This window comes from Heterocephalus glaber, unplaced genomic scaffold (genome assembly GCF_053883595.1).
Source record: "Heterocephalus glaber isolate CG9 unplaced genomic scaffold, H.glaber_assembly_v1.0 deba00001608, whole genome shotgun sequence".
NCBI lineage: Eukaryota > Metazoa > Chordata > Mammalia > Rodentia > Bathyergidae > Heterocephalus > Heterocephalus glaber.
Genome location: NW_028258379.1, coordinates 37099653 through 37126165, shown reverse-complemented (window position 1 = coordinate 37126165; position 26513 = coordinate 37099653). Strand labels below are relative to the sequence as shown.

Below are 26513 nucleotides of genomic sequence, written 5' to 3'. Positions count from 1 at the left end.
GACCTGATGGTGTCGTGTCCCCGTCCCCCCCCCCCCCCCCCCCCCCCCCCCCCGCCTTTGAAGCCTCCCAGGCCTGGGGCTGTAAGGTTCCACAGCCCCAGGCAGGGCGGCCGGGTTTCCCACAGGGCATCCCGCACTCCCAGCCTACGGCATCCAGGGGACTCACTGCCCTGCAGTCCCCATGCAGTCAGCTGCCCTCCGCAAGCCCCAAAGAGCCCAGAGGCAGACTTTGTGTGGGGCCCAGGCGATGGTGGGCCCATGAGGGTGAGCAGACAGCTCCCTCCCACCTGGGACCCTCCACCACTGTCTCCGGTCTGGAGTCCCAGCGTTCACCCCAAATGACAAGGGGGCGGTGTCAGAACTGATTTTATTTGGATAAAGGACTGAGGAGTCTCATTGGTAACCAAGATGGAATTCACAGTATGCTGTTGCATTCACACTTAGAAAATGTATCTCTATGTACAGAATTTGCAAATAGATGGAAACACACATTACTTTCCAAGTACATGTCTCTCCTCTCTGGGAGAAAAAAAAAAGGCCATCCAACAAAGCAACCCTTCAAAATAATTTTAATACAAAGGATGCAAATATCTGCAGATGAAAATGGTTCATCTGACCCACTGGGAGTCATGGGACATCACTGAATGGGGACAACGAAGACGACAACAGCTGGACTTCAGATGGAACTGGACTATTTAAAATTGAGTTTTCAGGAAAAATAGGCACTGATTTCTAAAAGGAAATTCACTCCTTACTGAAGCTATTTATTGAGCCAATATGGCTGGTTAACATTTCACTAGCGTAAAGTAACCCAGTGCAGGACTCGGGCGGTGTGAGCCGTGAGCTGAAACCGTGTAAAGAGACTGGGAGGCGAGGAGAGGCCACGCTGAAGCCAGCTGTCCCGGCCTCCAGGCGTGAGGACCAACCCCATTTGGGCCAGGGGTCCAGTCCCTTCTTTCCATACTGCGACTGTCTAGCATTATATAAGGTACCCTGCTGCTTACCCACTTAACTAAAGGTGACTAGAAAAACTTGTTCAAAAACAAGGGGACGGAAGGCTCCTGTTACCTCATCCAGGCGGCCCGGCCCAGCCCCCCGACGGGAGGCATGCCGGGTGGAGGGATGGGGGGGGGCACGGGTGGCTGGCCCCCGGGGGGGACAGCGGGCGGAGGGTAGCTGGCTGGTGGGAGGCCCAATCCTGGAGGGGGGTGTGGAGGGACTGCGTGGGTGGGGGGCAGGCGCGGGGGCGGGAAGTTGGGGTTGTAGGTGGGTGGGGGGGGTGGATAGCCGGGCGTGGGGGGCGGGATGGTGGGCGGGGGGAAGGAGGCCGGGGGCGGGGGCACAGGGGGCGGAGGGGGGTTGGGGGGGTAGACGTGAGGGTGGTAGGGGAGGTGCGTGGGCGGGCCGTAGGCAGGGGGCAGGGCGCCATAGGAGGGGCCCTCGGCCTTCATCATGGACTGCAGGCTCTGGTAGCCCTCTCCGGACATGTAGGAGCCGGTGGTGGACATCCCCGTCATGTAGCTGGAGGGGGGTGGGGGCGGCGGCCGGTGCGGCAGGGGTGGTGGCTGGTGCACAGGGGCCGGGTGGGTCGGAGGGGGGATCTGCACTTTGGGGAGGTCGCTGGCATCCACGGGGCCAGGTGGCTCGGCCTCGCCCAAGGCGGCAGCGAGGGGAGGCTTCCGGTCTGCAGGAGAGAGACGGGTTAGCTTGAGCCTGGGACCTGATGACTAGAGCAGGGAGGCCCCAGACCAGGAGCTGCCCAGCCGGTCTCAGGGTCACCCTGGGGCATCCTGGTCCCTGTCATTGGCACTGGCAGCCATCTGTTTGGAGGAGCAGGGTGTGGCTGGCACTTGTGGCCTGGCTCGCAGGGCAGCACCCTAAGGCCCCAAGCCCTCAGGTTCCTGCTCCCGACCATCCACCAGTCTCCCCTCTGCCCCAAGCCCGGCACAGCAGTCACAGGCCACCCCAGCCCAGTTCCTCTCCTAGCTCCAACTGCTCAGTTGTGGGCTCGTCTCTCTGGCTGTCTCTGCCCCTAGACTCTACAGCGGGGGCCTGGCCACTTCCCAGCACGGTCAGCAGCACTGGCCTTTAGTGATCCAATGAATAAGGCAGCATTTCAAAGGCCACTGCAAGTCTCTGACATTCCCAATGCATTCATCAGAGCCGGAACCAGTGCACTTCCCCAAGGATGGGCGTGGGCATGGCGTGCAGTGGCAGCACCTGTGTCCCCGTGCCTCTGACCAGGCCACGGGCCCTTCCACAGTGCTTCACAGCCTGTGCCCCTCCACCCCGAAAACGAGTCAGGTGCTCCTGCATGGTTGCACAGCACTCAGGGTGTGGGTCCTTTTCCAGGCCGGCTCAGGGGTGCATATCCTAGGAGCAGAACTGCTGGGTCCAAAGAGCATGAAGCAGCTGAGGTGTAGGGCACGCAAGGGACCTCACACCTGCCAGCTCCCTGCAGGAGCCGGCTACGCTCTGGGCTGGGAAAGTGTGTGCGGTGGCCTGAGCACAGCCACCGCTGTGCGTTGAGACGCTCGGTGTGCGCACCAGGAGCTGCCCTTCCCTCATTGCACCTGCTAAGGTGCCTGGGAACAGGCAGTCCACAAGATCTGCCCCGGCTGCTGGGAAGGGCCACACGCCCTTTGGTTCTAAAAGCTGAAGAGATGAATGAACACACCTGCAGACCCTTGCTGGGCATGGGTCCTATCTACTTGGAAGGCTGAGGCAGGAGGATTACAAGTTCAAGACCAGCCAGAGCAATTTAACAAGACCCTTTCTCCAAACAAAAAGATAAAAGGGCTGGGGATACAGCTCAGCACTCTTTGGATTCAATCCCCAGTACCACCAAAAGAAACAAGTGCTGACCCCTTTTAATTCCTCCCCAGTCACTCATGCCCACACAGCTCCACAAACATGCTCTTCCACCCGTGAGAAGCCAACTCCTTCCACACTCAGCTCTGCAACCCTCCCATCCTGAGTGCCCACCCTGCCATCTGGACTGTGCTGGAACATGAGATCTCCAGCACCACGCACAGCCCTAGCCTGCCCGGCCTCATTGAGCTGGACTGCAGGGAAGCCTGGGCCCCACACCTGTCCCCCTGCCCCCGCACCAGGCCCCTGCATCAGGGGGCTATGCACTATTCCTGAGGACCCTGCTCAGGAGGGCCCAGCCCACGACCCCCAGACCTGCTCTCTGTCCACCCTGGGCTCGCCCACAGCCTGGCTGGCTCCCAGCTCCCCCTGTAGTTGGCCCCAGTGGGAGTTTGCTGAGCTTTGCATTGTTCCCCCAGGGCTGGGGACAGGCCTGTGAGACCCTCACAGAGAGGCTCCCGGGCCTGACGGGGACCAGCCCCTGCTGACTGCCACGCTCCCAAGAGTGCACAGGAGCTGGGGGCCCATCCTTGTGAGGTCACAAGGTCTCACTGAGCAGCTTCAGCATCTCTACAGCAAGGTCACCTTTGCCCCCCACAGGGGCCACGTGCACACCGCAGACCTGCGGGAGCTCAGGAGTCCCCAGAACAGCTCCCAGCCTGCAGGGCCCGCCGCCCCTCCTGCCTGCACTGCCTGCCAAGGCTCCAGCTCTGCTCCGAGACGGGGCACAGGAAGAGAAAGCTGTGTTCTTGAGGCCTTTCTCTTCCTGTTTCCACTACTGTCTGAAGCTGCTCGGCTCAGTGAACACCCGCTGAGAGCTTTGCCCCTTAATTTATTCTCCACGTGGCTCTGAACAACTGCTTACTCTTCAAAATGCCCTAGAAGGCACCCTACCAACAGGATACAAGTGTGAGAGACTCGGGACTCTTGACATCTGCAGCAATCCTGCCTGGCTCTGGAAAAATGTTCATCCACAGGCAGAGTTTCATGTCTCTAAAATTCATTTACCCTGTGCTGCTCAGTATTTCTGGATGTGAGAGGTCAGAGAATATTTGGATATATGTAAGGCTGCACCTACGAAATACCTGGTTTGGGGAACAAACAATCTTTGGACGCTCCCTGTCTTTGCAGCCTGGCCTGGCCCCGGCAGCCGAGAGGCTGCAGCCCCCCGGCCTCAGCACGCTTACCTGGAGGTGGGTGGGCCGGAGGCAACGGTGGGTGACTGGTCTCAATTTTGGGGATTTTAGGTGGCGGTGGTTCTGAAAGAAAAGGTGGGTAAAAAAACCACTCATACCTCTCCATGTACATAAAATATGTCATAAAGAAAAAACAGCAAGAAAAATGTACTGTCAGAGATTTCTTTGGAAGAAAAAGAACAGATATGACCAAAGCTTTCAGGAGTTCGATGAGTGCTTCAGCTAAACTAGGAACTACCCCTTTCCCCCAAAACACAAAGCCTGCTAACCTCTCCAGTCAGCCCGTCCTCCACACCTGCCTAGGCTTCCTCGGTGACCCCTTAGGACAAGTCCTTCACCTCACCAACAAGGCCACCCACCATGTCTCAGAGAACTCAGCGAGAGGCCCGGAGCAGCAGCGCCATGTCACCTAGCCCCCTGGGTTTTACACAGCATTCTTCCCCACTGAATTCTTTTTTCTGGGGGGGTGGGGGTTGAGGCAGGGTCTCCCTTTGTAGCCCAGGCTGGCCTCGAACTCTCAGCGATCCTCCTGCCTCAGCCTCCCGAGTGCTGGGATTACAGGCATGTGCCACCACGCTCGGCACCCCTCAGAATTTTTACTCAGACATATCCAAAGCTTATTTCCTGCTTTCCACACTGATTTCCAGGGGCAGCATGCAAGAAGCAGCACATTAACTGGTGACAGGAGCAGGGAAGGAGAGGTAGGCCTGGGGGGGGATGGCCGGTGCATAGCACACTGCTGGCCAGTACCGAACAGGACAGAGGAAACTGCCCGCCCTTTGCGGTCTGGTGCTGTCACCAGCCTCCACAGTGACAATGCCAGGTGGCCAGGACAGGGTATAGGAGTCCAAATTCTTCCATCTAAGAAGACAGAGAGTGAGCCACACAATCGGCAAAGACCCCTCTTCCTGCTCACCCGGTGCAGCACTGACCATGTCTCCTGGTGTCACCAGCCGCTTCCCTTACTGCCTGCCTCCATCACAGGCCAGATTCCAGGCATGGGACCCTGCGTGCTGGCCTTCACTTGGGGGAGGACAAGTCCCTCCCCACAGCAAACGCACATTCTAGCGTCTCCGAAGACACCACAGCCCTGACCCCCACACTCTGCATCTAGACTCCTTAGCTAGCCTCACACGAGACCTTTTCCCAACTAACCGATGTCACTCTCCAGCGACAGCTATGATGAGAGACGTAGACACACAAAGAATTTTAACTTTCTAGCAGCCATGTGAAAAGCTTAGAATTGAAACTAGTTTGACTTAACCAGATCAAAAATGTTATTTCAACAAATAACTAATGAGAAACTGCTCATGAGATTTTCTGTGGTCTCTCTGCTTATGAGCCCTTGGAAATCTGGCATGTACTCTGCCGATGCGCCCAGCGCCAGTACACCAGTGCATCACACCGGGGACGCCCACCGACACTGTCCTGGTCCTCGCCTTCTGTGGCCACCCCTGCCTGGCCTGTGAGGGCCTCCGCCCACCTACGTGCTTCCGCCTCTCATAGAACTGCACTTCAGCGCATGTCGACAGCACACGCGGCATGGCACAGATCGCAGCCACCCCAGGGCCTTACACTTAACGCCCGTTGATCTGGAGCTAAAAAATTCACCTGTACTGAACTTGTCACTCTCCTCAAGACGCTGAGAAAAACAGAGCTTTATCGTAACTCGAAGCTCTCACAATTGTTTTATGAATAATTCAATGCAACCAACAGCTAAGCAACAAAGAAACAGAAGAGAATAAATATGGGCCATGCCTTCAAAGTGTTCAGTGGGACAGGTCGGACGGACAGACACATATTCTAAGTTTGTTACCTTTCAGATTTTTACTCACCCTAGCTCCAACACGAAGCAAAGTAAGCAACTCTGTGCTCTGGGACGTGAGAAAAGCAGTGTTCAAGGGGGGCTGGCTCACCAGAGCAGTGGCACTAGGGCATGCAGTGGCTTTCTGGGGCCACGCAGCCCAGCACCCGCTTCCTTTCTGGCCTGCACTGCTGCCGCCAAGTTGGGCCTGTACAGGCACTCCTGCGCCCTTTACTTTTGTCAATGGTGACAAGTGCAACTCCTCCCTCAAAATAAACACTGCTACCCAGCACCCTACATTCAGGACCGTAGGTTTGTTCTGTTTAGTTTAGTGCTGGGGATTGAACCCAGAACACCTGCACACTGAGCTTTTTTCATTTTGTATTTTTAGACAGAGCCACACTAAGTTGCCCAGGTTGCCCTGATCTCATGATCCTCCTGCCTCAGCCTCCAGAGTAGCTGGGACAACAGGCCAGTATGCCCTGCTGGAACTGTATCTTCTTAAGTGTTACCAAGTACATTTTTATTGGCAATGTTTCTTTTTTTTTTTGTACCGGGGATCGAACTTGGGTCCTTGTGCTTACAAGGCAGGTGGCGGAACCACTGAGCTAAATCCCTGGCCCATGCCTATTTTTTTTAAATTCTTTTTTATTTTTCTTTGGTACCCGGGATCGAACTCAGGTCCTTCCGCTCGCGAGGCAGGCGGTCGAACCACTGAGCTAAATCCCCAGCCCCCTAATGTTTCTTGAACTGGTACTTTTGGTCAACAATCTATAAAATTATACAAGCTGAGGATGAGCAGAGAAGAAAAGGATACGCTTTTTCTGGTAGACAGGGAAAGTTTTTGATGGGCTCTAAGTTAAATTTTAAGGCTAATTTACATCTGAAAGGAAACAATGCTAAGAATTTGAACGTAAAGTTTTGCACAGAAGCACGAAATAGGTAAAACATAAGAATAGGGCATTACCTGCTGCTTTGTTCTCTTCTTTGGGAGAAACCACCTGTTAAAAAGAAAATACACAGCTATTAACTGAGATCCTGGTTTTGTTTTTGTTTTTTGGTACTGGGGATCAAATTCAGGTCCTTGCGCTTGCACAGCAGACGGCAAAACCACTGAGCTAAATCCCCGGCAAGATCCTGGTTTTGGAGAGGATAAAGATCCCGGGCACTAGCAGAACCCCAGTGAGAGAACTTGGCACAGAGTGGATTTCTGCTGACCCAGACCCCAAGGCAGACACGGTACCTCCCGATCATTTCTGCCCCTCCTCCCTGGCCAGAGGAGAGTTCTCGGCAGCAGCAGCAGGTTCAGGCCCTTGCTGCACTGATCTCTGGGTTTGCGGGTGCACATTTATCCCACCTGCTTTCCTCTGGGGACTCTGACCACCCCGATGGCTCCTCCAGGGCCTGGGCTGCTCCCGTGGGGAACACAGACTTGTGCCCATGACCAGAAACTTTTACAAATACCCTGTGTGTCACTTAAAGAGCTGAACAGCAAGGAAGAGTGAGGGAGAGGTAACTGCTCCAGCAGCTGGGGACATGGGGGAGGACAGTCCTTTTTGGGGTCGGCAGCTGCGAGCCACCAACAACCCCAAGAGGAGCTACTGCAGGGAGGATGCACCGACAGGGAGCCACCTGAGCAGTGGGCAATGCAGGAGACCACTAGTCTGGGGTCCCAGCAACACGCCACGCCGTGAGCTTGGGCAGATCCCCGCTTCTGGGTCTCAGTGCAATTCTACGGCAGGGCTGCGGCCGGGGCCCACTCACCACGGCGCGCTTGGCCTGGCGGGGAGGGCTGGGCTGTGGAGACGGCTTCTTGGACTGCTGTGCTTGCGGTGGCGGTGGCGGTGGCTGCTGGGCCGGCTGCTGCGAGTCCTTCTGCTGGGGCTGGGCTGGCTCGGAGCCTTGGGGCGGCTGCGATGGCTGTACTTGGGGCACTTGTGGTGCAGGCTGGAGAGACGGGGGCTGCTGCAGCTGATGGGGGGTGTGGTGAGGCATCTGCTGTTTTCCTTGTGAGTAGAGATCTAGGATCTGGTGGCAGATGTCTAAACGACAGCCAACAATTACACTTACCACAAACTGACACTTCAATCAGATTTTACCTAGAAAACCCAGCTGAGACCCCTGCACGGACCAGGAAGCAGGAATCACACTGGCAACCGGCCTGTCTCTGCTGTGTGTGACAGCGGGCCACCTTTCTAGCTTGCTAGAACTATTTACTTGGCCACAGTGAAAGTCACAGCAGAGAATCTGAAAATTCACCTGCTGACCTCCATTTGGGAAAATCCATCCTCAGGACCCGGGTTGCCAGGGAAGAATCATGGAAAGACGGAACACGCTCACAAGAAAGCTCATAAGTCCAGTTACCTTCCAAAACGTCAACGGGGACATCCTGAACGAACTGCTCCCACCATCTCCTATACATGGGTTTGGAGGTCCATTCTTGTATTTCAAACTTGCATAGACGTCCTGCGAGATACATGACGGCCACCGCTATGATCTCCGGTTCCCACTGCAGTGACAAGGTGGTGCAGAGACTGGGCTCATCAAGGAGAGAACAACACAACATTGATGATTAAACTCGTGCATGGAGATCTGATGCTGTACTTACCTACGTGTCCATTGGCTTAGTCATCTAAATGACTAATGTACTATAAATAAAAAAGCAAGTTTTCAGGTACCAATACTAATTTGTTCTTTAAAGAATCTTAAGAATTTGAACACATTAAAAAATTCTTGCGGGCCGGGGATTTAGCTCAGTGGTGCCGCTGCCTGCCTCACAAGCACAAGGACCCGAGTTTGATCCCCGGTACCAAAAAAAAAAAAAAAATTCTTGTATTATGAAATACATATGAAAAAGTTCATGTTCTTTCACTGCTGAAACCCTAGCCACTGAGCTGCTTCTTCCAATCAGTTTTTATGGGGAGGTCAAACACTCTGCAAGACAAATGTGAGGGAAGCCTCTCTGCCTTCAGCATTCCCATGAATGCTATGGCTCTAGAATCCTTCCAAGAAACCAAATGGGCTCTAAGGATTCAGTTGTCAAAATTCTTCGGTGTACTTCTCTGGACTTAAGGTTTCAAACTGGTGCTAAGGTTACAAATTCTCATACTGCCGTGCCACGGCTGGGTAGAAAACCCCTCTGCTGGGAGCGATGACTCGGACTTCAGCCCCAGCTGTGCCACTGCCTGTTTATCTGGGGCAAGTTAGTTTCTTCAACCACAAAGTGAGGGCCTTGTATTAAATGACCCATAACATCTCTGATTACAATATGACAAATACATCAACATTTGAACACATATACCTGTCATTTACAAAGGTCCACGCCATTTGAACCAACTTTTGAATTTTGTTTTTATCACCTAGAAATGAAGAAAAAAGGCAAAAATGAATAGGAATGGGGGAACAAGAATTTATTTAAAACCTACTATGTGTCAGCACAGGCAAAAGCTTCCGCCCAGGAAAGGACAGATGAGCAATGGAGGCCTCCACCCTCATGCTCCTCCTTTTCCTCTCACTTGCTCTTTCACGTGACCTACCCCGAAACGCCACCTATGGGAAAACTGGCTGCAAGGCTAATTTTATTAGTCTATTTAAAAATTCTGACTCATTTTCCTGCTTCATATCACTTGGCAACTGGATGACAAAACCTATTTATGCACGAAGGAAGCAGCACTAACGGCTGCAGCTCTGCGCTGCCTGAGCAAACCACGCTGGGGGACTTCATACACTGACTGTGCCTTCCTCTTTGAGAAGCATACATTTGAGCATCATCAAATTTAAAAGGCTTGATTTCAGAATAAAAAAGGTCTTTTAGAAACTTTTCTCCCTTACCTTTGAGTTGTTTTGCATATTTGAGTAGGAACTGGTATGGATGTTCTACCTGTAAATCAAACTTTATGGTCTGTAGTAAGATTCTCTCCAGAACCATTACTTCTTCCTAAAAAAAAAGCATTGGGATGGAAATTATAATCCTAAGTCTCAAAAACATTAAAAAAGTGAATTTTTCTGTCTACTTTCTCTTCTTTGTTCATTTTCTCCTCTCTCCATTCAGGCTCAGAGACAGTGATAAATTCTGAAAAGAACTCACAACAGGAAGAAAAACCAATCAAAGGGTTAACTCAAGGAAAACGCCAACAAAATGAAGACCCTTAGAAATAGTAATACTTTCAAATACACACACATCTCCCTTAACAAAACTGAGTGGTTTCTTCCAAGAGTCCCCTGCAGAACACAGTTCCTCAAGAAACTTAAGGGAGAGGCTGTGATGCCAGCTTCACAGACGACAAGACAGGGTGGTGCACCTGCATGCAGGCTGTACATGTGCGTGTGTGCGCATGCGCATGCACACGTGTATACACACACACACGTACAGTGCGCATGCGTGGAAGGGGCAGCACTTTTGTCTTCCAATCCTTCGTTTACATAAAACAAGCATTCCCAACATTATTTATTAAAAACACAAAGGTATCATCTTTCCTTTATTGGAAATGCTAGCTAAACCCTATCTTATGTTGCCTATGCATCCATAGACCATATTTCTGGGCACTGACCTGTCTGTCTACTTCTGCACCACAAACCAGACTGGGAACGGTTGGTTTCATTATTGCTCCTCTTTTTAAAAATAGTTGCTTGTTTTTGCACATTCCTAACCAATCATGGTTCTAAACCAAATTTTAGTTTCATTTTACTTAGTATCATCCCAAAATGAATAAATAAAATAAAATTTAAAAAATGTCACTGATGTTTTGATTGGGAACTCACTGAATTTATAGAATGAACAAGGAAAGCAAGAGATTTTAACCCTAACAAATCATCCTATAAACATTTTATAGAATCTTTTCAGTTCTTTAGTAGTTTTGAAGGGCGTTGTAGAGGATGGGAAAAAAAATCTCATCACTAATCGTCCCACATATGTTTTTGGGAACTTTGGGAAGAGGAGACCTGCAGTGAATGACTTTCACTCTGAACCGCATCACTGCTTCAAGAACACAGAGATGATTTGTAATAATTTATTGTTTTAAATGGCACGGCAAGACCAAAGATTTTCTCTCTCAGTGTCCCAAGCATTTCGCCTTTCACACAGTATGTACATAAAAAAATCTTTTTTTTTGCCTGTTGTTGTCAATACCTGTTTCCCAGAAGTTTCAACATTCCTCTAAATTTAGAAACAAACTTAGCAAGTGTGCCAACAGTTTGTGGCAGTGGCCCACTTAGTATCAGGAGGTAGCCCACGGCCTGCCCTCTCTGTGCTTCCGGTGTTTGATTAACGGGGTAACTGCTTACCACCTGTACACCCATCCTCCGGGAAGCTTTCCGGCGTTCTCTGCTTGCCCGGGGCCCTGGGTAGAATGCTCTCACAGTACCTTTACAGGATCTTTTTTGTTGTTGTTGTTGTTGTTTTTTTGGTACCGGGGATCGAACTCGGGTCCTTGCGCTTGCGCAGCAGGCGGTGAAACCACTGAGCTAAATCTCCGGCCCTATAGGATCTTTTATAACCTTCACGAACTCTCAAGAGGAGGTGCAGGATCATCTTATTAAAATCTATCCTGCCAGTTAACTGTAAAATCCATGACAGCAAAGAATATAGCTGTTTTGCCAAGTTTTGTCTAGTGCTTAACATAGTGACTAAATTTAATATTTGTTGAGTACATGAGAAATTAACATTACTAGGGAAGACTAACCAGTTAAAGCAAAGCTAAATGATGACAAAAAAAACTCCACGCAACTCAACTGTCTTTCCTAAATACGGACCCCCCCCCACCAGATAGCGCCCCTCCTTCATTGCCTTCCCGCTCCCGGATCGATCCTGTCTGGGAGATGCACACGAGGGGAAGGGGCAGAGCTCGCTGGCCCACAGGTCTACCTGGATGATACAGCGGTAAAGATAAAGTAAAGGAGATTCTCCTGAGAACCCTAGGACAGCGTGTCCTCACTCGCAGGGGTCCTGCACGTGAGTGGTCAGCCTTAACCCCAGCTCCTAAGCCACAAGGGTCATCGCCCATGGCAAAGACTTGGCTGAGGCACAACATCCCTGCTGCTGGATGCCGCCTATGATGGACTCACCAAGTGTGAAAATCGCCACGGGCGTAGAAAACATCCTCTGATGGTTACAGTGTTTTACAGAAATGGACTTTTGATTGTTGTTAATCTGAGTTTCTAATAAGCTCACATTTTATAAATAGGTTAAGGGATGTCTATCTAATTAAGTTCAAGGGACAGAATTACCCCACACTGACAATGCTTATAAAGCCTTAGTACTAATCACAACCACAGTATGTACAGAAGCATCCCAGTTCACTCCAGGAGAGACTGAAGGAAGAGACCACACATTCTGTTCCACATGAAAGTGCTTCATGGCAGGAAAGAAAGACCATGGACAGTACCAGCCTCACCACCTGAGCCTGTCTCAACTGTGACTGAGAGCCTGGGACTTTCCTCCGTCACGCCAGTCACTTCTTTAACAGGACTCTGTTGATGCCTGTGCAGGCACTGCACCAGGAACCAGGCAGACAGACACAGCCTTCGCTCCTTGTGAGTCTCAGGGTTGAGGAGGGCAGAGAGTTATCTGTGTGGCTTCTTCTACTGGGTCACAGTGGCAAAGATGTGGCAGTGACACTGAGACAGAGGCCTGTCCTGAGGCTGCACCACAGGTGCCTGGCAAAGAGCACTTTGAAGAAACATCTCCACTTGTTGGTGGGTTCTGGGTAACTCCTGACTGTGCCTTAAATCCAAGGCCAAACTGACAGCAAAATAAAGAAGCTTCTTGATCAAGAACCAAGAAGTCGCACACCCAGGTTTAAAGAAGAGAACACTGTGAAAAAGTACGCCTCCGAGTGTGCTGTAACAGTTGAGCATCACAGTGAAAGCAGCTTTTAGTCAGCACTAAGGAGCAGTCCTGCCGCTCCTACAGGGAGACTCGGGCCGCAGAGGCCAGAGAGGCCCCAAGTTCTACAAACCGAAATCATGGTGTGTCTGGTCCAAAACCGAGAGCTTATTGCTGATTTTCAGAACACCTGCATCTGGCCAATCAACACCATCTGCTCCTCAAAGAATGCAGTCAAAAGAAACACTTTTCTGGGCCAGGGATTTAGCTCAGTGGTTCTGCCACTTGCCTTGCAAACACAAGGACCAGAGTTTGATCTGGTACCAAAAAAAAAAGAAAAGAAACACTTTTCTCAACAAAAAATACTGCTTAGAATGAATCCCAAAGAACAGAAAAGTGGACTTCAGAAATTTATCTTTGCTCCGAAGGTTCAGCTTTGAAAACAAAAAATGTCTAAGGCAATTTCTGAAACTAGCAAAGTAACTTAAAAAAAAAAATTGTATTTATTCTACAGATATATGAAAACCTGGTCCAAGTGCAAACTTTGTTTGGCATATTTCAGTGTTTATGGGGAAAATATCTACTGGAATAGGAGCCGAACCCCCACAGAGTGCTTGGGAGCAGCAGAAATACACAGAAGGTTCTTCTAAATATGTATGTGGATACAGGAAAAACACTGACTGAGTATTCTGTGGGATCATTTGACACAGATCGATCTAATGGAAACTTAAATGCATAATGCTAAGTCGAAGAACCCAATCCAAAAAGGCTTCCTACTGTATGTTTCTAACTCTACGACAGTCTGGAAAAGGCAAAACTACGGAGACAGTGAGATCAATGATCGTTGGTGGTTAAGTGGGAAGAAAGGATGAACAGGCAGAGAGCACTGCCGTCTTCTAGGACCCTGAAAATATACCATACTATACTACGCCAGTGGGTATATATTATCCATTTGTCCAAATTCATAGACTGTGCAGAACCAAGAACGAACCTTAACACCTGTAACAATGACATGCGAAGGTGGGTCCATCAGCCATAACATATGTACCACTCTGGGAGGCTGTGTGTTGTGGGGTGAGGGGCATGCAGAACGCTCTCAATTCTGCTGTGAACCTAGAAGTGCTCTAAAGAAAGCTACGTAACTACGAGGTGTGCTAGATGTTATAAAGAACAATTAACAAGTGTTACAGGAGGGGGAACTTGATGAGAATACAGGTGGAAGACTACCTTTGGTGCCTGGAATGGTATTTCCAGAACACAGTAAAACCCTGTATAATTATTTTAATCCCACTGACGGACAGGGGCAGAGGTTGTGGGAAGGGGCAGGATGGAGACCATGACTAGTACCAATGTCTGGGTGTCTGAAAATGCTGCAAATACCACCGACTTGCACATTGTTTTTTTTGGTACTGGGGATTGAACTTGGGACTTTACGCTTGCGAGGCAGGCACTGGAACCACTGCGCTAAATCCCCAGCCCTTGCACATTCTTGAGAAGCAAAAGACAGAATAGCATCTGTCTTTCTGCCTGGGTCAGGAGCCAGGTGGAAACATGAGCCTGCCTGAACCTGAGAAGGTGCATGCTAACAGCAAGGAGAGGATTTCTGCTCACACCTGTTTCATGCACTGTCACTGTCCAAGTGCTCAGGACCCTGCTGGGGAAACGCAGGGAAGCACCACGCAAGTGAGGCTACACACTCCTCCTTCCCATCCTACAACGCAAGAAGGACCTTCTACATAAGCCCTTAGGAACTCAAGGGTCTGGCAGAATCAGTGCCACAGCCCCCACCTGTATCCTGATGCTATCACAAGGAATCAACACTTGAAGGCAGAAAGTTATGGTTCTTACCTTTGGGTCTTCTCCAAACTGGCTAAATTGTACATCATTTAATAAACTACGAGCTGTTTTGATGATATCTTTACATTTTTTTGGAGTTTCTTCTACTTTCCCAGCCAAAAAGAGACAACAAGCTCCTGTCACCTAAAAGAGAGACAAAAGCTCTTATGTTTGTTAGCAAAGATTTTTAACCTTTGCAATAAACCAGACCCTCATTCTTCTACCTTCCTACTCATTTACAAATATTCTGATACTCTAAAAGCTTGAAGGCAATTTTACAATCCTGAAAAATATCTGGCTTTGTAAACCTTTTAAAATTTAATTTTCGTAGGGCGGGGGGTATAGCTCAGTGGTAGAGTGCTTGCCTAGCATTCATGAGGCCTTGGATTTGATGCCCGATTCTGGAAAAAAAACCCCACAAATAAATAAAATTTATTTCATAAAAGAAAATTGTCATATGTCAAAGAGAAAGTCACAGAACTGAATTTCCTTTTTATATTGTAGTTTGCAAGGTTTCAACTCTTTGTACAGTAAGCTTTGCTATGAAAACAGAAAAAGCACAACTATATGCATGTCCTGTGGAACACATTTCTGTGCCACTGTCCACACCTCCTCAGAACGCATGCGTCCCCCGGAGTTCATGTGTTGGAAATAGCCTCTAATGTAGCAGAATTCAGAGGTGGGGCACAGGGCACATGACCCCGCATGACCAGGATGGCCAACCTCATAAAAAGTCTCTGGAGAGCAAGCACCTGCTCCTCCCTCCCACCATGTGAGAACACAGCAAGAAGATGTCCTCGTCAGGTACTGAAGCCCCAGCATGTTGACCTTGAACTTCCCAGCCTTCACAATTGTGAGGACTAAGGTTCTGTTATTTGTAAGTTACCTAGCCTGAGGCTATTTTGTTACAGAAGCCCGTAGAACGGACTAAGACACCATCTCTCCAGTTACCTCAGTCCTACTGCAGCCCTTGTATCACTGAGGTCTCAATTCTGTCCGCAGCTTCTCCCGATGCACTCCTAACCTTCACACAATCCTGACTACACTGGATGCCACTCTGCCAGAGATAATGCTAATTCTGAAAGTTTCCTTTAAGAACTTTATAAACTAGTGAGGAAGAGAAGCACATAAATCTAATAAAATTTCGGCAAAAAAAAAGAAAGAAAAAGAAAAGAACTCCAACAAAATGACCTTCCTCTTGGGTCTACTTCTGTCTGCCTACTGAAGTCAAATGTCCCTGTCTAGCCTTCAAGGATTACCATGCTCTGGCTTGGGCTACTCTCACACCCAGGGTCTCCTATTTTCTTCCCTCCATGCAGAGCTCCCAGCTGGGCTATGAAGACGCTTGCACGCCTCCCCTTGCATCCGTTCAAGGCAGTTCCTGGCAGACCACTACCCTTGCCCATCTCTGCACATTTATGCCCTCTGTATATTCAAGGCTTAGCTTACGACTGGCACCTCCTCCCTTGCACATTCCCAGATCCCTGCAAGATGTGATTAATCTCCCTGCTGAATGCCACAGCCTTCTGTCTGCACCTCTCCTATGGTCCAAAGTTATACTAGGAAAGGTAACGGAAGCAAACTTCCATACAGAGCACAATTCAATGATGGCCCTAATTATGGTAAAGATTTCAACATAGTTAATTGGAAAAGAATAATTCAAACTTGATTTTCTTTATATATAGCATGTACCACATAAAAATAAACACTTTATAAAAAATATGATAAAAGAATGTAATGTGTCCACCACAGTGGATGGAAATAATAACGTGATAGAGATTACAGTAACATTCAAACACTTACATATCTTGGGAATTGCTTGAAGGAATGAAACATGTAGAAGCGATGAAAATAAATTATTCCAGTTGCCAGGGTGTCATAGTGTCTGTTTTTCAGGTTAAGGACTTTAGCAATAACTTCTATAGGTTATACTCTTAGTTAAATGCAGGAAAACAATAAAGACAACAAGAAAATCAGTGATGAACAATATACAATGACAAAGCAGAGTGGGTATCTCAGGGTGTCAGAATTTTGGTTTAAGAAGGGAGACTCTGAAATGCTATGCTTTTAACAAGCCTTAAGAAACACTTCAGCTGTGATCTTAATGGACGCTGGTTTCCCTCCTCGGTGGCCACTTGCTCAGTGGCTGAGTCTACACATTTAATGGTAAACCAGAAACAGAAAAGCCCCAGAGAGCCATGGATTCAGAGCAATATCTAAACAACAAAGATATATATGAACTGTCCCAACACAGAGAAATGACTGTATATTTTGTCTACAGTACCTAATTCTTGGTGGAAGTGGGAGAGATTTGGAAGAGGAGCAGGATACAGTCCCAAACGTGTGCCTACATCAAAGATGAACCGAGCCCCCTCTCGGCGGTACCGGGCCTCTGTGGCTGGGTCAAGTCCTTCGAGCTGTGAGGGTGTATGAGCCAAGTCTTTCTTATCCCAGTACCAACATGGTTTTGTGTGGTCCAGGTTTGCTGACGTTACTGAAGGGCTTGAATTTTCTTTATTCTCCTTCATTTATTGAAGTAGATTTGTTCTTTCCAAATAGTTCTCTGAAAATCTTAGACTCCTAAGAGAAAAAGACACAAAGTTGGAAAGGGATGCCACACCATAAGTCATCCTAATCAGCATAAGCAGTCGATAGCCACAGAATGTACCTGATGTGGAATCAAAATTCCCCACAGAAACTATGCAACTGTTCACCAAGGAGAAGCCCAGGCGAACCTCCAAAGCCAATCCAGCACAGACACTAAGCAACTCAAGCAGTAACAGCTCCTGGACTTCCTGGTAGTTGATAAGAAGAGCTTTTCCTTCCCTCCTTGAGGCTAAAGGCTTAAACTCGGACACCATTTTGGGAGAAAGCAAGTATATCTTACTTCCTTTCTGGTCTTATTCACTGGACATACTTCTCTCATGCTGGTCTAGATACTATTCTTCAGTGATACTGGACCTTTGTTAATCCCCTACAAAGATTTATGCTTCAAAACGATCCTCTCTTCCATCTATCACAGTCAAATTTTCCTTCTTTTAGTTCACCTGATTTCACTTAGGCACTTTACCTATAAAAGCCACAGGACTGGGTTAGTTCACATGTGCACAGGTCACTGAACTGAGCCATGCAAACCAGGCACGTGGGTGTAGCGGCCTTTGAGTGTCCTGCTTTGGGTGAGTGGGTGGAGGAGGTGGTCTATGAGGAAGGTAATCTTTTAAGTTGTTCTTGCTTTCTCATCTTCTTGACTTTCTTTCATTCAGAATAGACTTTCTAAAAGCCCCATGCTTCCAAGAGAAAATGAACACAAGGAGCTCATTTAGAGGTTACTGAAACGTGGAAGTCCCTTGTAAAATGGTTCAGGGAACAAAAGATATTTTTAAACAGGTCAGCAGAAGGGTTCCAAGAGAGGTGGCTGGAGCCAGCTGAATCTGGTGAGCAAGAAAACAGAAGTTCTGTGGCCAGGATCTGAGCCAGAGCCCTGCCAGTTCATCTGGAAGCTGACCTTTCTCTGTGAACCTGCCTCATTTCTGTTCAGCAAGGTGACATAGCAGGGCTGAGTATTCTCTTCCTCTTTGTACCTGGTGCCTCCAGAGAGAACATGCTCTTTCGTTCAACAGGAAGAATTAAATAAATGGAAAAGGTAATTTGCATGAGTTTAAATTTATACTTTTGTATGTGATTTATTAAACTGGGCAATGTTGGGGGGCTGTGAACTATCACAGTGGGAGACCATTTCTCACCTACTGAATTGGCAAAAATCCTAAAGCTGACAATTTATTGTTGGCAAGGCCAGGGAGAAGTGGGCATTCTCATATATTGCTGGTAGGAGTACAAAATGGCACAACTGTCACACGGGGAAGCTGGAAGTATCCTAACAAATGACACACACATTTGCTCTGTGACCTAGCAATCCTGCTGCTAGGAACCTTCTCTGGAAACACTGCTGCAAGTATGAAACAGCATATGTACAAGATTATTCACTGCAGTCGTGTTTATAATAGCAGGTCTGCAAACAGCCCAAGTGTCCAGCAACAGGGGATTGGTGAAGGACATTATAGCACATGAACACAACAGCACACCATGTGGCTAAAGGACAGAGAGATTTCCAGGATCAGCAAAGGGTAGGACAGCACACATAGTATGCTAATATCTAGGTAAGAGAGGAGAGGAAAGAACTATTTTCTTGCTCCCAATTTTTTTTCAAACAAAATAAAATTATCACTAGGGAATGGGGAAGAACAGAATGGAAGGTCAAAGCTAGGAATAGGACTTCACTGATCTATCATCTTTATATAGCTTTGACTTTTTAGGAAACCCTTTTATTTAAAAATAATTGTAGATTTATAGAAGTTATAAACAGCACAGAGAATTTTTGTCTATGCTCTTCACCTAGCTTCCCAAGCTAATATCTTACATAGATACAGTACTAAAAATTAACTTGTACAATACACTGCAGCTTTTACGTGGATTTTGAGTTCTTCCAAATCCTTTTTTCTGCTCAAAGACCCAATCCAGGGTACTATATTATGTTTAAGCGTCATTTCCTACTTAGTCCTGTCTCTTCTAATGTGCGTTTTTCAGTTTTCCTGTAATGTTCCCAGTATGTGAACGCTACACAGGTATTCTGCAAACTGGCTGCAGATTTAGGTCTGCTACTCCCCACAAGTGGAGTGCTAAGGAGGAATGCCACAGAGGCCAAGTCCCTCTCCTCATGTCCTGCTGTCCTGTTGGCGCGGGTGGTGTCAACAACTTTTTACACCCAATGTTACTCACGACCTCTAGATTAGAGGAGGGTCTGCCAGCTTCTCACTGCTCATTACTATTTTGCCCTTTTCATTTTCTGTTCTTTAGAAGCCAGTCACCAGCTTCAGCCCAAGGTCCTTACTTGAGGATATGGAGATTAAACTCTGCCTTCTGCAGGAAGAAGAACTTGTGGACATGTTAAAACTACCACAGTAATTAGTAAATACTTTTTGAAAAATACTGCAGTGCAAAATACTGTGCAGCTTCCTGTTGTTTCTTAAAGTCTTATCCTTGAATTTTAGCATTCATCTGAGGATCTTGATCAACAATTATTACTGAGGTTTTTCTTTTGCCTTGAGATGGGACCTCTCTATGCTGTCCAGGCTGCCACTGAACTCCTGAGCTCAAGCGATCCTTCTTCCTCAGCCTTCTGGGACTATGGCTGCTACTGTGGTGTTCCTAATGACAACTTTCCATTTCCTCCAACATTTATTGTTCAGAATTCTTTTATAAGAAACATTTGCTCCTGTCTCATTTATTAGAGTTTGACTTTTGAATCATGCAAATATTTAATATATTGATAAATATAACTAAAAATAAAAAAGCAAATCCTAAACTCAGAATAAACCCTTTGCATACTAAACGCACAACAAAACCACACAAAAAATTATTTCAAGTAATTTGGGATCCCAATAACATTCTTAGTGAGATAGACTCTAAGGACAAAAAGAACTGGAAAGAAATCTTAAACTTCATTATACTGTTAAGAGTAATTTCGATACATACTTTTCAATCAAATTATAGTACAGTGCAGGATAAAACAAATATGTAAGTTTTAACATTAGGAACCAAGATTTTCAGTGTAAAGGAAATAAGCTTACACGTGCACAAATTAAATAAAAAATTTGTTAAATTTTAATTGAAATAATTACAAATAAATTTATATCTCTCAACTCTGTTCTAGTAACTAAAAACAATGACATTCCTATAACAGGCCACAATTTAGCACCCAAATTTTAGTGTTTTCAACACTGTTACCCTCTAAAACGAAGCAGGCTTCCTTCCAGTCTGGGGTAGGGACCTGCCTGGGATGCTGTCTAACTGAAGCTTATCAAAAGACACAGGACCAAAAAAAACACAAACCACACTGGACAGCTGACAGAGGTGGCACATGCCTACAATCTCAGCTGCTCTTGGGGCTGAGGCAGGAGGATTTTAAGTTTGAGGCCAGCCCCAAACTTATTAAGAATTTGCCTCAACATATAAAAATGGAATTACTGTGAATTTTCTCAAGGGAAATGGTATTGTGATCACACAGTAGAATGACTATTGTTAGGAGATGCAGACTGAAGTATTTCTATTGAAGTGTCTTGATGCTCTAACTTCCTTTCAAATAGTTTGTCTAAAACACAATCACACAGTGAGTATGGCAAAACATTAACATATGTCCAGTTTAGACCACAGGTAAAAACAAGGAGTTACTGTACTAAACTTTCATGTAATAATAAATTAGGGGAAAAAAATCAGATGAGACTGCTTAGGGGACCAGCAGAACTCCTTTTATTCTTATCTGTATTAGACTGGACTCCCTCACAAGCTAGGGAATATCTGCTTATGTAAAGGTGGTAGTTTTATAAATTAAGCCTTTGCAATTCAATGATAGCATACAAAAGAAAAGTACATCAATTATAAGCACACGGTTGATTAATTTCCACAAAGTAAAAATGTCTCTTTAACACCACTCAGTAGAAAATCAGAATGATGCCAACGTTCCAGAGACTTTCACTCTTCTCCTGATCACTGCTCCCTCAATGATAACCTCTATCTTGCCTGTTTTTTTGTTTTTTCCTGTACTGGGGAATCAAACTCAGGACCTTCGGCTTGTAAGGCAGGCGTGGTGCCACTGAGCTAAATCCCTGGCCCCTATCTTGTCTGTTTTTGAAGGACTGTCCAATAGTACAGCACATGCCAACAGTGCTGAAGTTGACCAAGAGCTGTATGACATTTTATTCTATAGAAGTAGTGCAGTATATTCATTTTACTGTGATAAACATTTGAAATGTTTCTGGGTTTTTATATTAATCAACATTCATGTACTTTCTCATAGAACAGACGGCACTTGGCCAGGGAATCAGTATCTTAGCACATTTGTAATTTAAGTACGGTATACTAGTTGGCAACCACTACTTTAAAATATGTTAACCTAACAGCTCTCTACACACACTCATCCAAGTACTCATTGGGCATTTACTATGAGCCAGGCCTCACTGCACAGCAGGGACAGCACAGGCAAGTCCCCCCCACCTCCCACACTGGCTCACATTCTAGGGAGAGAAGAAGAGAACAAAACAGGGAAGACAAGAAGACAGTTGGTGTTGACAGAAGAATCTGGCTCTATAAACACCAGGTTTGAAGAACTTGAAAGACCTGGAAATATCTACCAGACAAGCAGGCCTGCTGAAATCTGTAAAGAGCTTGGGATGTACAGATGTACCGATTGTTAAGTCACGGTGTGGGGCAGAGGGATGAGAGTGAAAAGGAAAGGGTCTGGGGACAGAGCTCTGATGAGCTTGTAGGGAGACCCACAAAGGTGAGCAAGAGAAGGAGTGGTGGTCAAGGAGGTAGGGAAGTTTGTGTCCTTGTTTGCATGAGAACCCACTGGGTATTGGGCCTTAAACCAGAGGTGGAAGTCAGCAATGACAAATAAGGAACGGCTACCCCACTCAGTGATGAATTGTTTAAGGACACTAACAACTGATTGTGGTGATGGTCACATAACTTTGAATATATAATAAAAACTACTGCTTTGCTGACTTTAAGTGTGTGTTTTTGTATGCGACATAACTTATATCTCAATGAGGTGGCTGTACACATAAATAAAAGCAATTTTTAGAAATGGAGTGGGGCAGAAAGCAATCTTCTGAGGTGTCTACTGCTCAAAAAGAGACAGTGAAAAAGCAGGGGACAGGCGGTTACATTTCCTGAGGGATATAAAACTGACCAAGGGATAATAAAAAGCACAGAAAGTGGGAGAAAGGAAGCTCTTTCTCTGAGAAACAGAGTTGGAGGAAGATGTAATAAGACAAGTTTTAAGAGGGAGGAAGTAACTCCTAAAAAAGGGTCCATTAAGGGGCCGGGGATTTGCCGGGGATTTAACTCAGTGGTTCTGCTGCCTGCCTTGCAAGCGGAAGGACCCGAGTTCGATCCCCGGTACCAAAAAAGGGTCATTAGAGCACAAGACATATGCTGAAAAGAAAGGGATACAGTGGAAAAGGGTTAGGAATAAGCCAGTTGCAAAGAAACCGGGATGGAAAGAACCTCAGTTCACAAGTGGACAAATTATAAATATATTCAAGTCTGTTTTACCTTGTGGTCACTGGCCAAACTCCATGCTAATAATCTAATGCTCTGGTACCAAATTCCATATTAATAATCTTTAGACTCTGGGGCAGAATGAACAAAACATGAAACACAATGAAAATAAATGTGTATGAACAGAAGAGCAACAGTCCTATTTAAATCATCCTTTTCCTGAAAAAGTGCTTGCCTCAGTTCTATAACCCTGTTTCCTATTACTCTTCAATTACCTTTTCACAAGACCCTAAAGCTATACATTTTCTCTTTAGCAGTTCATGATTACTATAAAAATGACCGAGAGATTTATGAGCTCCACAAAAATGAAAATCTCTCCATAAACAAGGAGTATGACAAGGCATTTTAGCAATACCTTTCAAGTATGTGCTTTAGCTATATTACATGATGAAAAATGAAATGTATTTTTAACATTTAGAATTATGGAAATGATAGTAAAGGTTACTACACAATTCTTTTGTCCAAGTCAGAAGTTTCCTCTTAATACTAAGCTGGGTATAGCGATGCATGCCTATAATCCCAACAGTCTGGGAGGCTGTGACAGGAGGATTCGAAGTCTGGGCTAAGCCTTAGTGAGACCCATTCTCAAAATAAAAGATAAAAAAAGAGCTGGGAATTTAGGTTGGCAAGAAGGCGCTCACACATACATACACACAGATGCTCACACAAAACCAAAACAAAATGATAATATGAACTGGTTTCTCACTAATCTTCAGCCACTTTCGATAACGGGATCTTAGTGTAGAAAGCAGCCCATGGCACTCCTATCAGTAGTAGGTGTTCAATAATTCTTGCATTTTTCTTATAATGATTTTTATCTGTTTGTTCATTCTCCAGATGGTAAAAGGCACAAAACGATACCTTTTAACAACTCTCTGTAACTACCATCTAAACTTTGAAAATACATTTATCTACAGATTCTTTCAAGTATTTGAAGACAACTACTTTTTTTTTTCTTTTTTTCTTCTGAGGCAAGATCTCACTGTAGTTCAGGCTGGCCTTGACTCACAGTGATCCTCTTGCCACAGCCTCCCTAGTGCTGGGATCACAGGCGTGCCGCCACCATGCCTGGCTTGTGAAGACCATTTTTACATTTCCTTCTCTAGGGTAAACAAACCCAACCATTTTTTAAAACATGGTTTTTAGAGTTTTAAAGGGCCCCTAAATATTAACAACCAAATAGAAAAAATACTCTTTATATGATCTGCCTAGCACATGGGGAGGAAGTACCATATCCACCCTTCTTCCTCTGCTGAGTAAGGTACACTCCTCCCTCTCTCCATCCTCCCACCCCCACCCAGGGTCTTGCTGTGTAGCCTGGTTACCATCAGGCTCACGATTCTATTGGTTCAGCCTCCCAGTGCTGGAATTTAGACATGTGCCACCATACCTGGCTAAGTTATGTCTTTTTTCTTTGCAATTCATCACCAAGAAAATGGAGCCAAAGAGATATGAAGTAACCTGCCACAGTTAGAAAGTGACACAGCCACAATTTGTTTTACTTTAGACAAAAATATTACCCTTCCTGAGTCTAGACACTTTCTGTCTATAAATGGAACATTTTCGTCAAGACAGATCTTCCTCATCTTAAACATGTAACTGAGTCTCTGTAAACTTACTCCTAATTTAGAGTCAGTGTGGAGCTATTATTTCACCCCATTCCCTTTTTTCTTTTGGTATTGGGAATTGAACCTAGGAAGCTACATCATTTAAAAAGATTTTACAATCTTTTTTTTTTTTCAGACAGGGTCTCGCTATGTAATTAGGGTGGCTTTGAAATCACTATGTAGCCCAGGCTGGCCTTGAACTCACTGCAATCCTCCTGCCTCAGCCTCCAGAGTCCTGGGATTACAGGTGAGCGCCACCATGCCTAGCAGATTTTACAATCTTACATGCAATTGCTCTGGTATATAATTTATATGACCGTGAAAATATAAAATGAATTTAATCCAATTATTTTTATCTTGAATTTAATTCTTGATTTTGTTATTATCCAATTTTTGAGAAAACATCCCAAAGACATTTTCCTTTTTATACATTCAAATGAATTCACTGCTTTCAAAATAAACTTCCAAGGGATTTAGCTCAGTGGCAAAGAGCCTGCTTCAAAAGGGCAAGATCCTGAGTTTGATCCCTGGTACACACACACAAAAAAATCTCCTGACATTAACCTGTTCATTTTACAGCCAAAACTATGATCAATTTTTTTTTTACATTCAATTTTAGAAATAGCATTTAAATTGAAGAACTTCAAAAACAATTATGTTTATTGCTTGTTGGTGCAAACTACAATTCCAAAAAAAGAACAATGTAAAACTTGATTTGTATGGGAATCAACTAGTATGCTTAAATAATACACCACAATATAATCAAAGTGAGACAAAAGGGGGAAATCTCTAAAATTAAACATTACTGGTATTCATTGCAAAAAAAGTTCTGGCCAACTATTACATTTACAGTCCAGATTATTTAACAAGTAAGCACCTTAGGAACACTAACAACTTCAGTCAATATGTCTGTCAATACTACTGACGCTATCATTCATCCCTTCTCTCGTTTGGCAATTCAGAGTTCACTAAACGTTAGCGTTCTAGGCGCGGAGGACTGAACGCTCCGCGCTTTCATTTTTAGCAGCATCATTCAAATAGAAACCGTAATGAGCATCTGCAAGTGTAAAACACCGTCAGGAATCTGTATAAAGCTACATCTACCGGGATATACAGACACTATCAAGTTTGCCTTAAAAACATAAAAGCAACTGCTTTCAGAAGTCGATCCTAACACCAAATCACTTAGCCAAAGCTCCATTTAATTGGGAGCGTTACTGAAGCTACGTTGTGCAGACAATAGCTTACGAGTTTTTAGATAACCTGTTACGGCTCAACTCTCTGAAGAACAATTCCTGTAATAAACCAAACTAAATACCCAGGAGAGGATAGGTAAGGAAGTCTGGGCCAGAATGAGTCTCATCGCGGAAGTGCCCGCTGCTCTTTCCTGGTATTACCCTTGTTACAGGGTTCTCTGTTTTCAAAGCCCACGTACCACAGATACGAGCAGTTCCCAAACTCTCAGGCTTCAAAAAACAGTGGGACCGACACCCCAAGCAATGAATGAGATGGGGGAGGTCTGCGGCCGTGCGTGTGCCGAGACCCCTGCCCCCTGTCGCTTCTCATTAGAAAGTTCCCCAAACCGGAGCCGCCCCCACCGCAGGGCCGTCACCAGTTCCGGGGTCCGCTGGGCCCCCTGCCTCGCCTCTGCGCCGCAGATCCTCTCCTGAAGCCCACCTCACAGCCCCGCGTCGCCCGCTAACTTCAACGTGCACCGGCGACGGGCTAGGGGAGCGGGGCGGAACCCAGGACGCGAGATTCCGCCAAAGGATGGCGGCAGTCAGCCATGGCTTACTCCGACCTCCAGGAACACGGAAGATGGGCGGCACCGCCCCCGGTCCGTCGGCCACTCACCCCGCTCCTAGGCAAGCCCCTTAGCGACGTCTCTCCTTGCTGACCGCGGCCATCTTGGATGTGGAATGTCGGGGCATATGTCATCACGCTGCGTCTCGCGACGAAAAACTAGAGGCCGAAGCGGCGGTTAGCGTCGGGCGCCTATCAACCAATCAGAAGAAAGTAGAGCTCTCAAAAGAGGAACTAGCCGCCTGTCTCCTCCCCGCCCGTCGGGCGGGTCAGGGGCTGAGCGTGAGTGGGAGGGTCCAGCTAAGGGTCCAGCCCATCGGTTCCGCCACTCGCGGCGAAAGGGAATTCGTGACCAACCGAACCTGCTAACGGAACTTAGGTACGGAGGCGGAGCCTTGGGCGCCTGTGGCCCTATCAGAGTTCGGGCGTGGGCGAAGCCCAGCCAATTCCAGCCA

General features: G+C 46.6%; 2 protein-coding genes across 4 annotated transcripts in view; one reads left to right on the top strand and one right to left on the bottom strand.

Moving 5' to 3' along the window:
* Nucleotides 1–350: 350 nt before the first annotated feature.
* Nucleotides 351–26249, bottom strand: Ccnk (cyclin K). 2 transcript variants are annotated; one of them, XM_087195558.1, is made up of 11 exons: nucleotides 26110–26249; nucleotides 16862–17110; nucleotides 16334–16415; nucleotides 14543–14674; nucleotides 9703–9808; nucleotides 9173–9230; nucleotides 8236–8405; nucleotides 7636–7913; nucleotides 6839–6872; nucleotides 4059–4130; nucleotides 351–1684 (listed from the first exon to the last, which is right to left on the bottom strand). In XM_087195558.1, the coding sequence occupies exons 2-11, from the start codon at nucleotides 17056–17058 to the stop codon at nucleotides 1065–1067; spliced, it is 1749 nt and encodes a 582-aa protein (XP_087051684.1). In that variant the 5' UTR covers nucleotides 17059–17110; nucleotides 26110–26249; the 3' UTR covers nucleotides 351–1064. The 2 variants fall into 2 exon arrangements, with proteins under 2 accessions (XP_087051684.1, XP_087051685.1); XM_087195559.1 differs by having other exon boundaries at nucleotides 25933–26117.
* The window catches only part of Setd3 (SET domain containing 3, actin N3(tau)-histidine methyltransferase), a 75925-nt gene continuing 75656 nt past the window's right edge, over nucleotides 26245–26513 (top strand). For both annotated transcript variants that reach the window (XM_021244485.2, XM_004836978.3), the window contains exon 1: nucleotides 26245–26437. The gene's annotated coding sequence lies outside the window, so the exon portion shown is untranslated. The remainder of the gene's footprint in view (nucleotides 26438–26513) is intronic.

Coding starts and splice junctions, on each gene's coding strand:
- Ccnk (XM_087195558.1), bottom strand. CDS start 17,058: ATGAAGGAGAATAAAGAAAATTCAAGCCCTTCAGTAACGTCAGCAAAC. Junction 9,809..14,542: donor AGTTTGGAGAAGACCCAAAG/GTAAGAACCATA, acceptor CTTTTTTTTTAG/GAAGAAGTAATGGTTCTGGA. Junction 6,873..7,635: donor GCCAGGCCAAGCGCGCCGTG/GTGAGTGGGCCC, acceptor TCTTTTTAACAG/GTGGTTTCTCCCAAAGAAGA.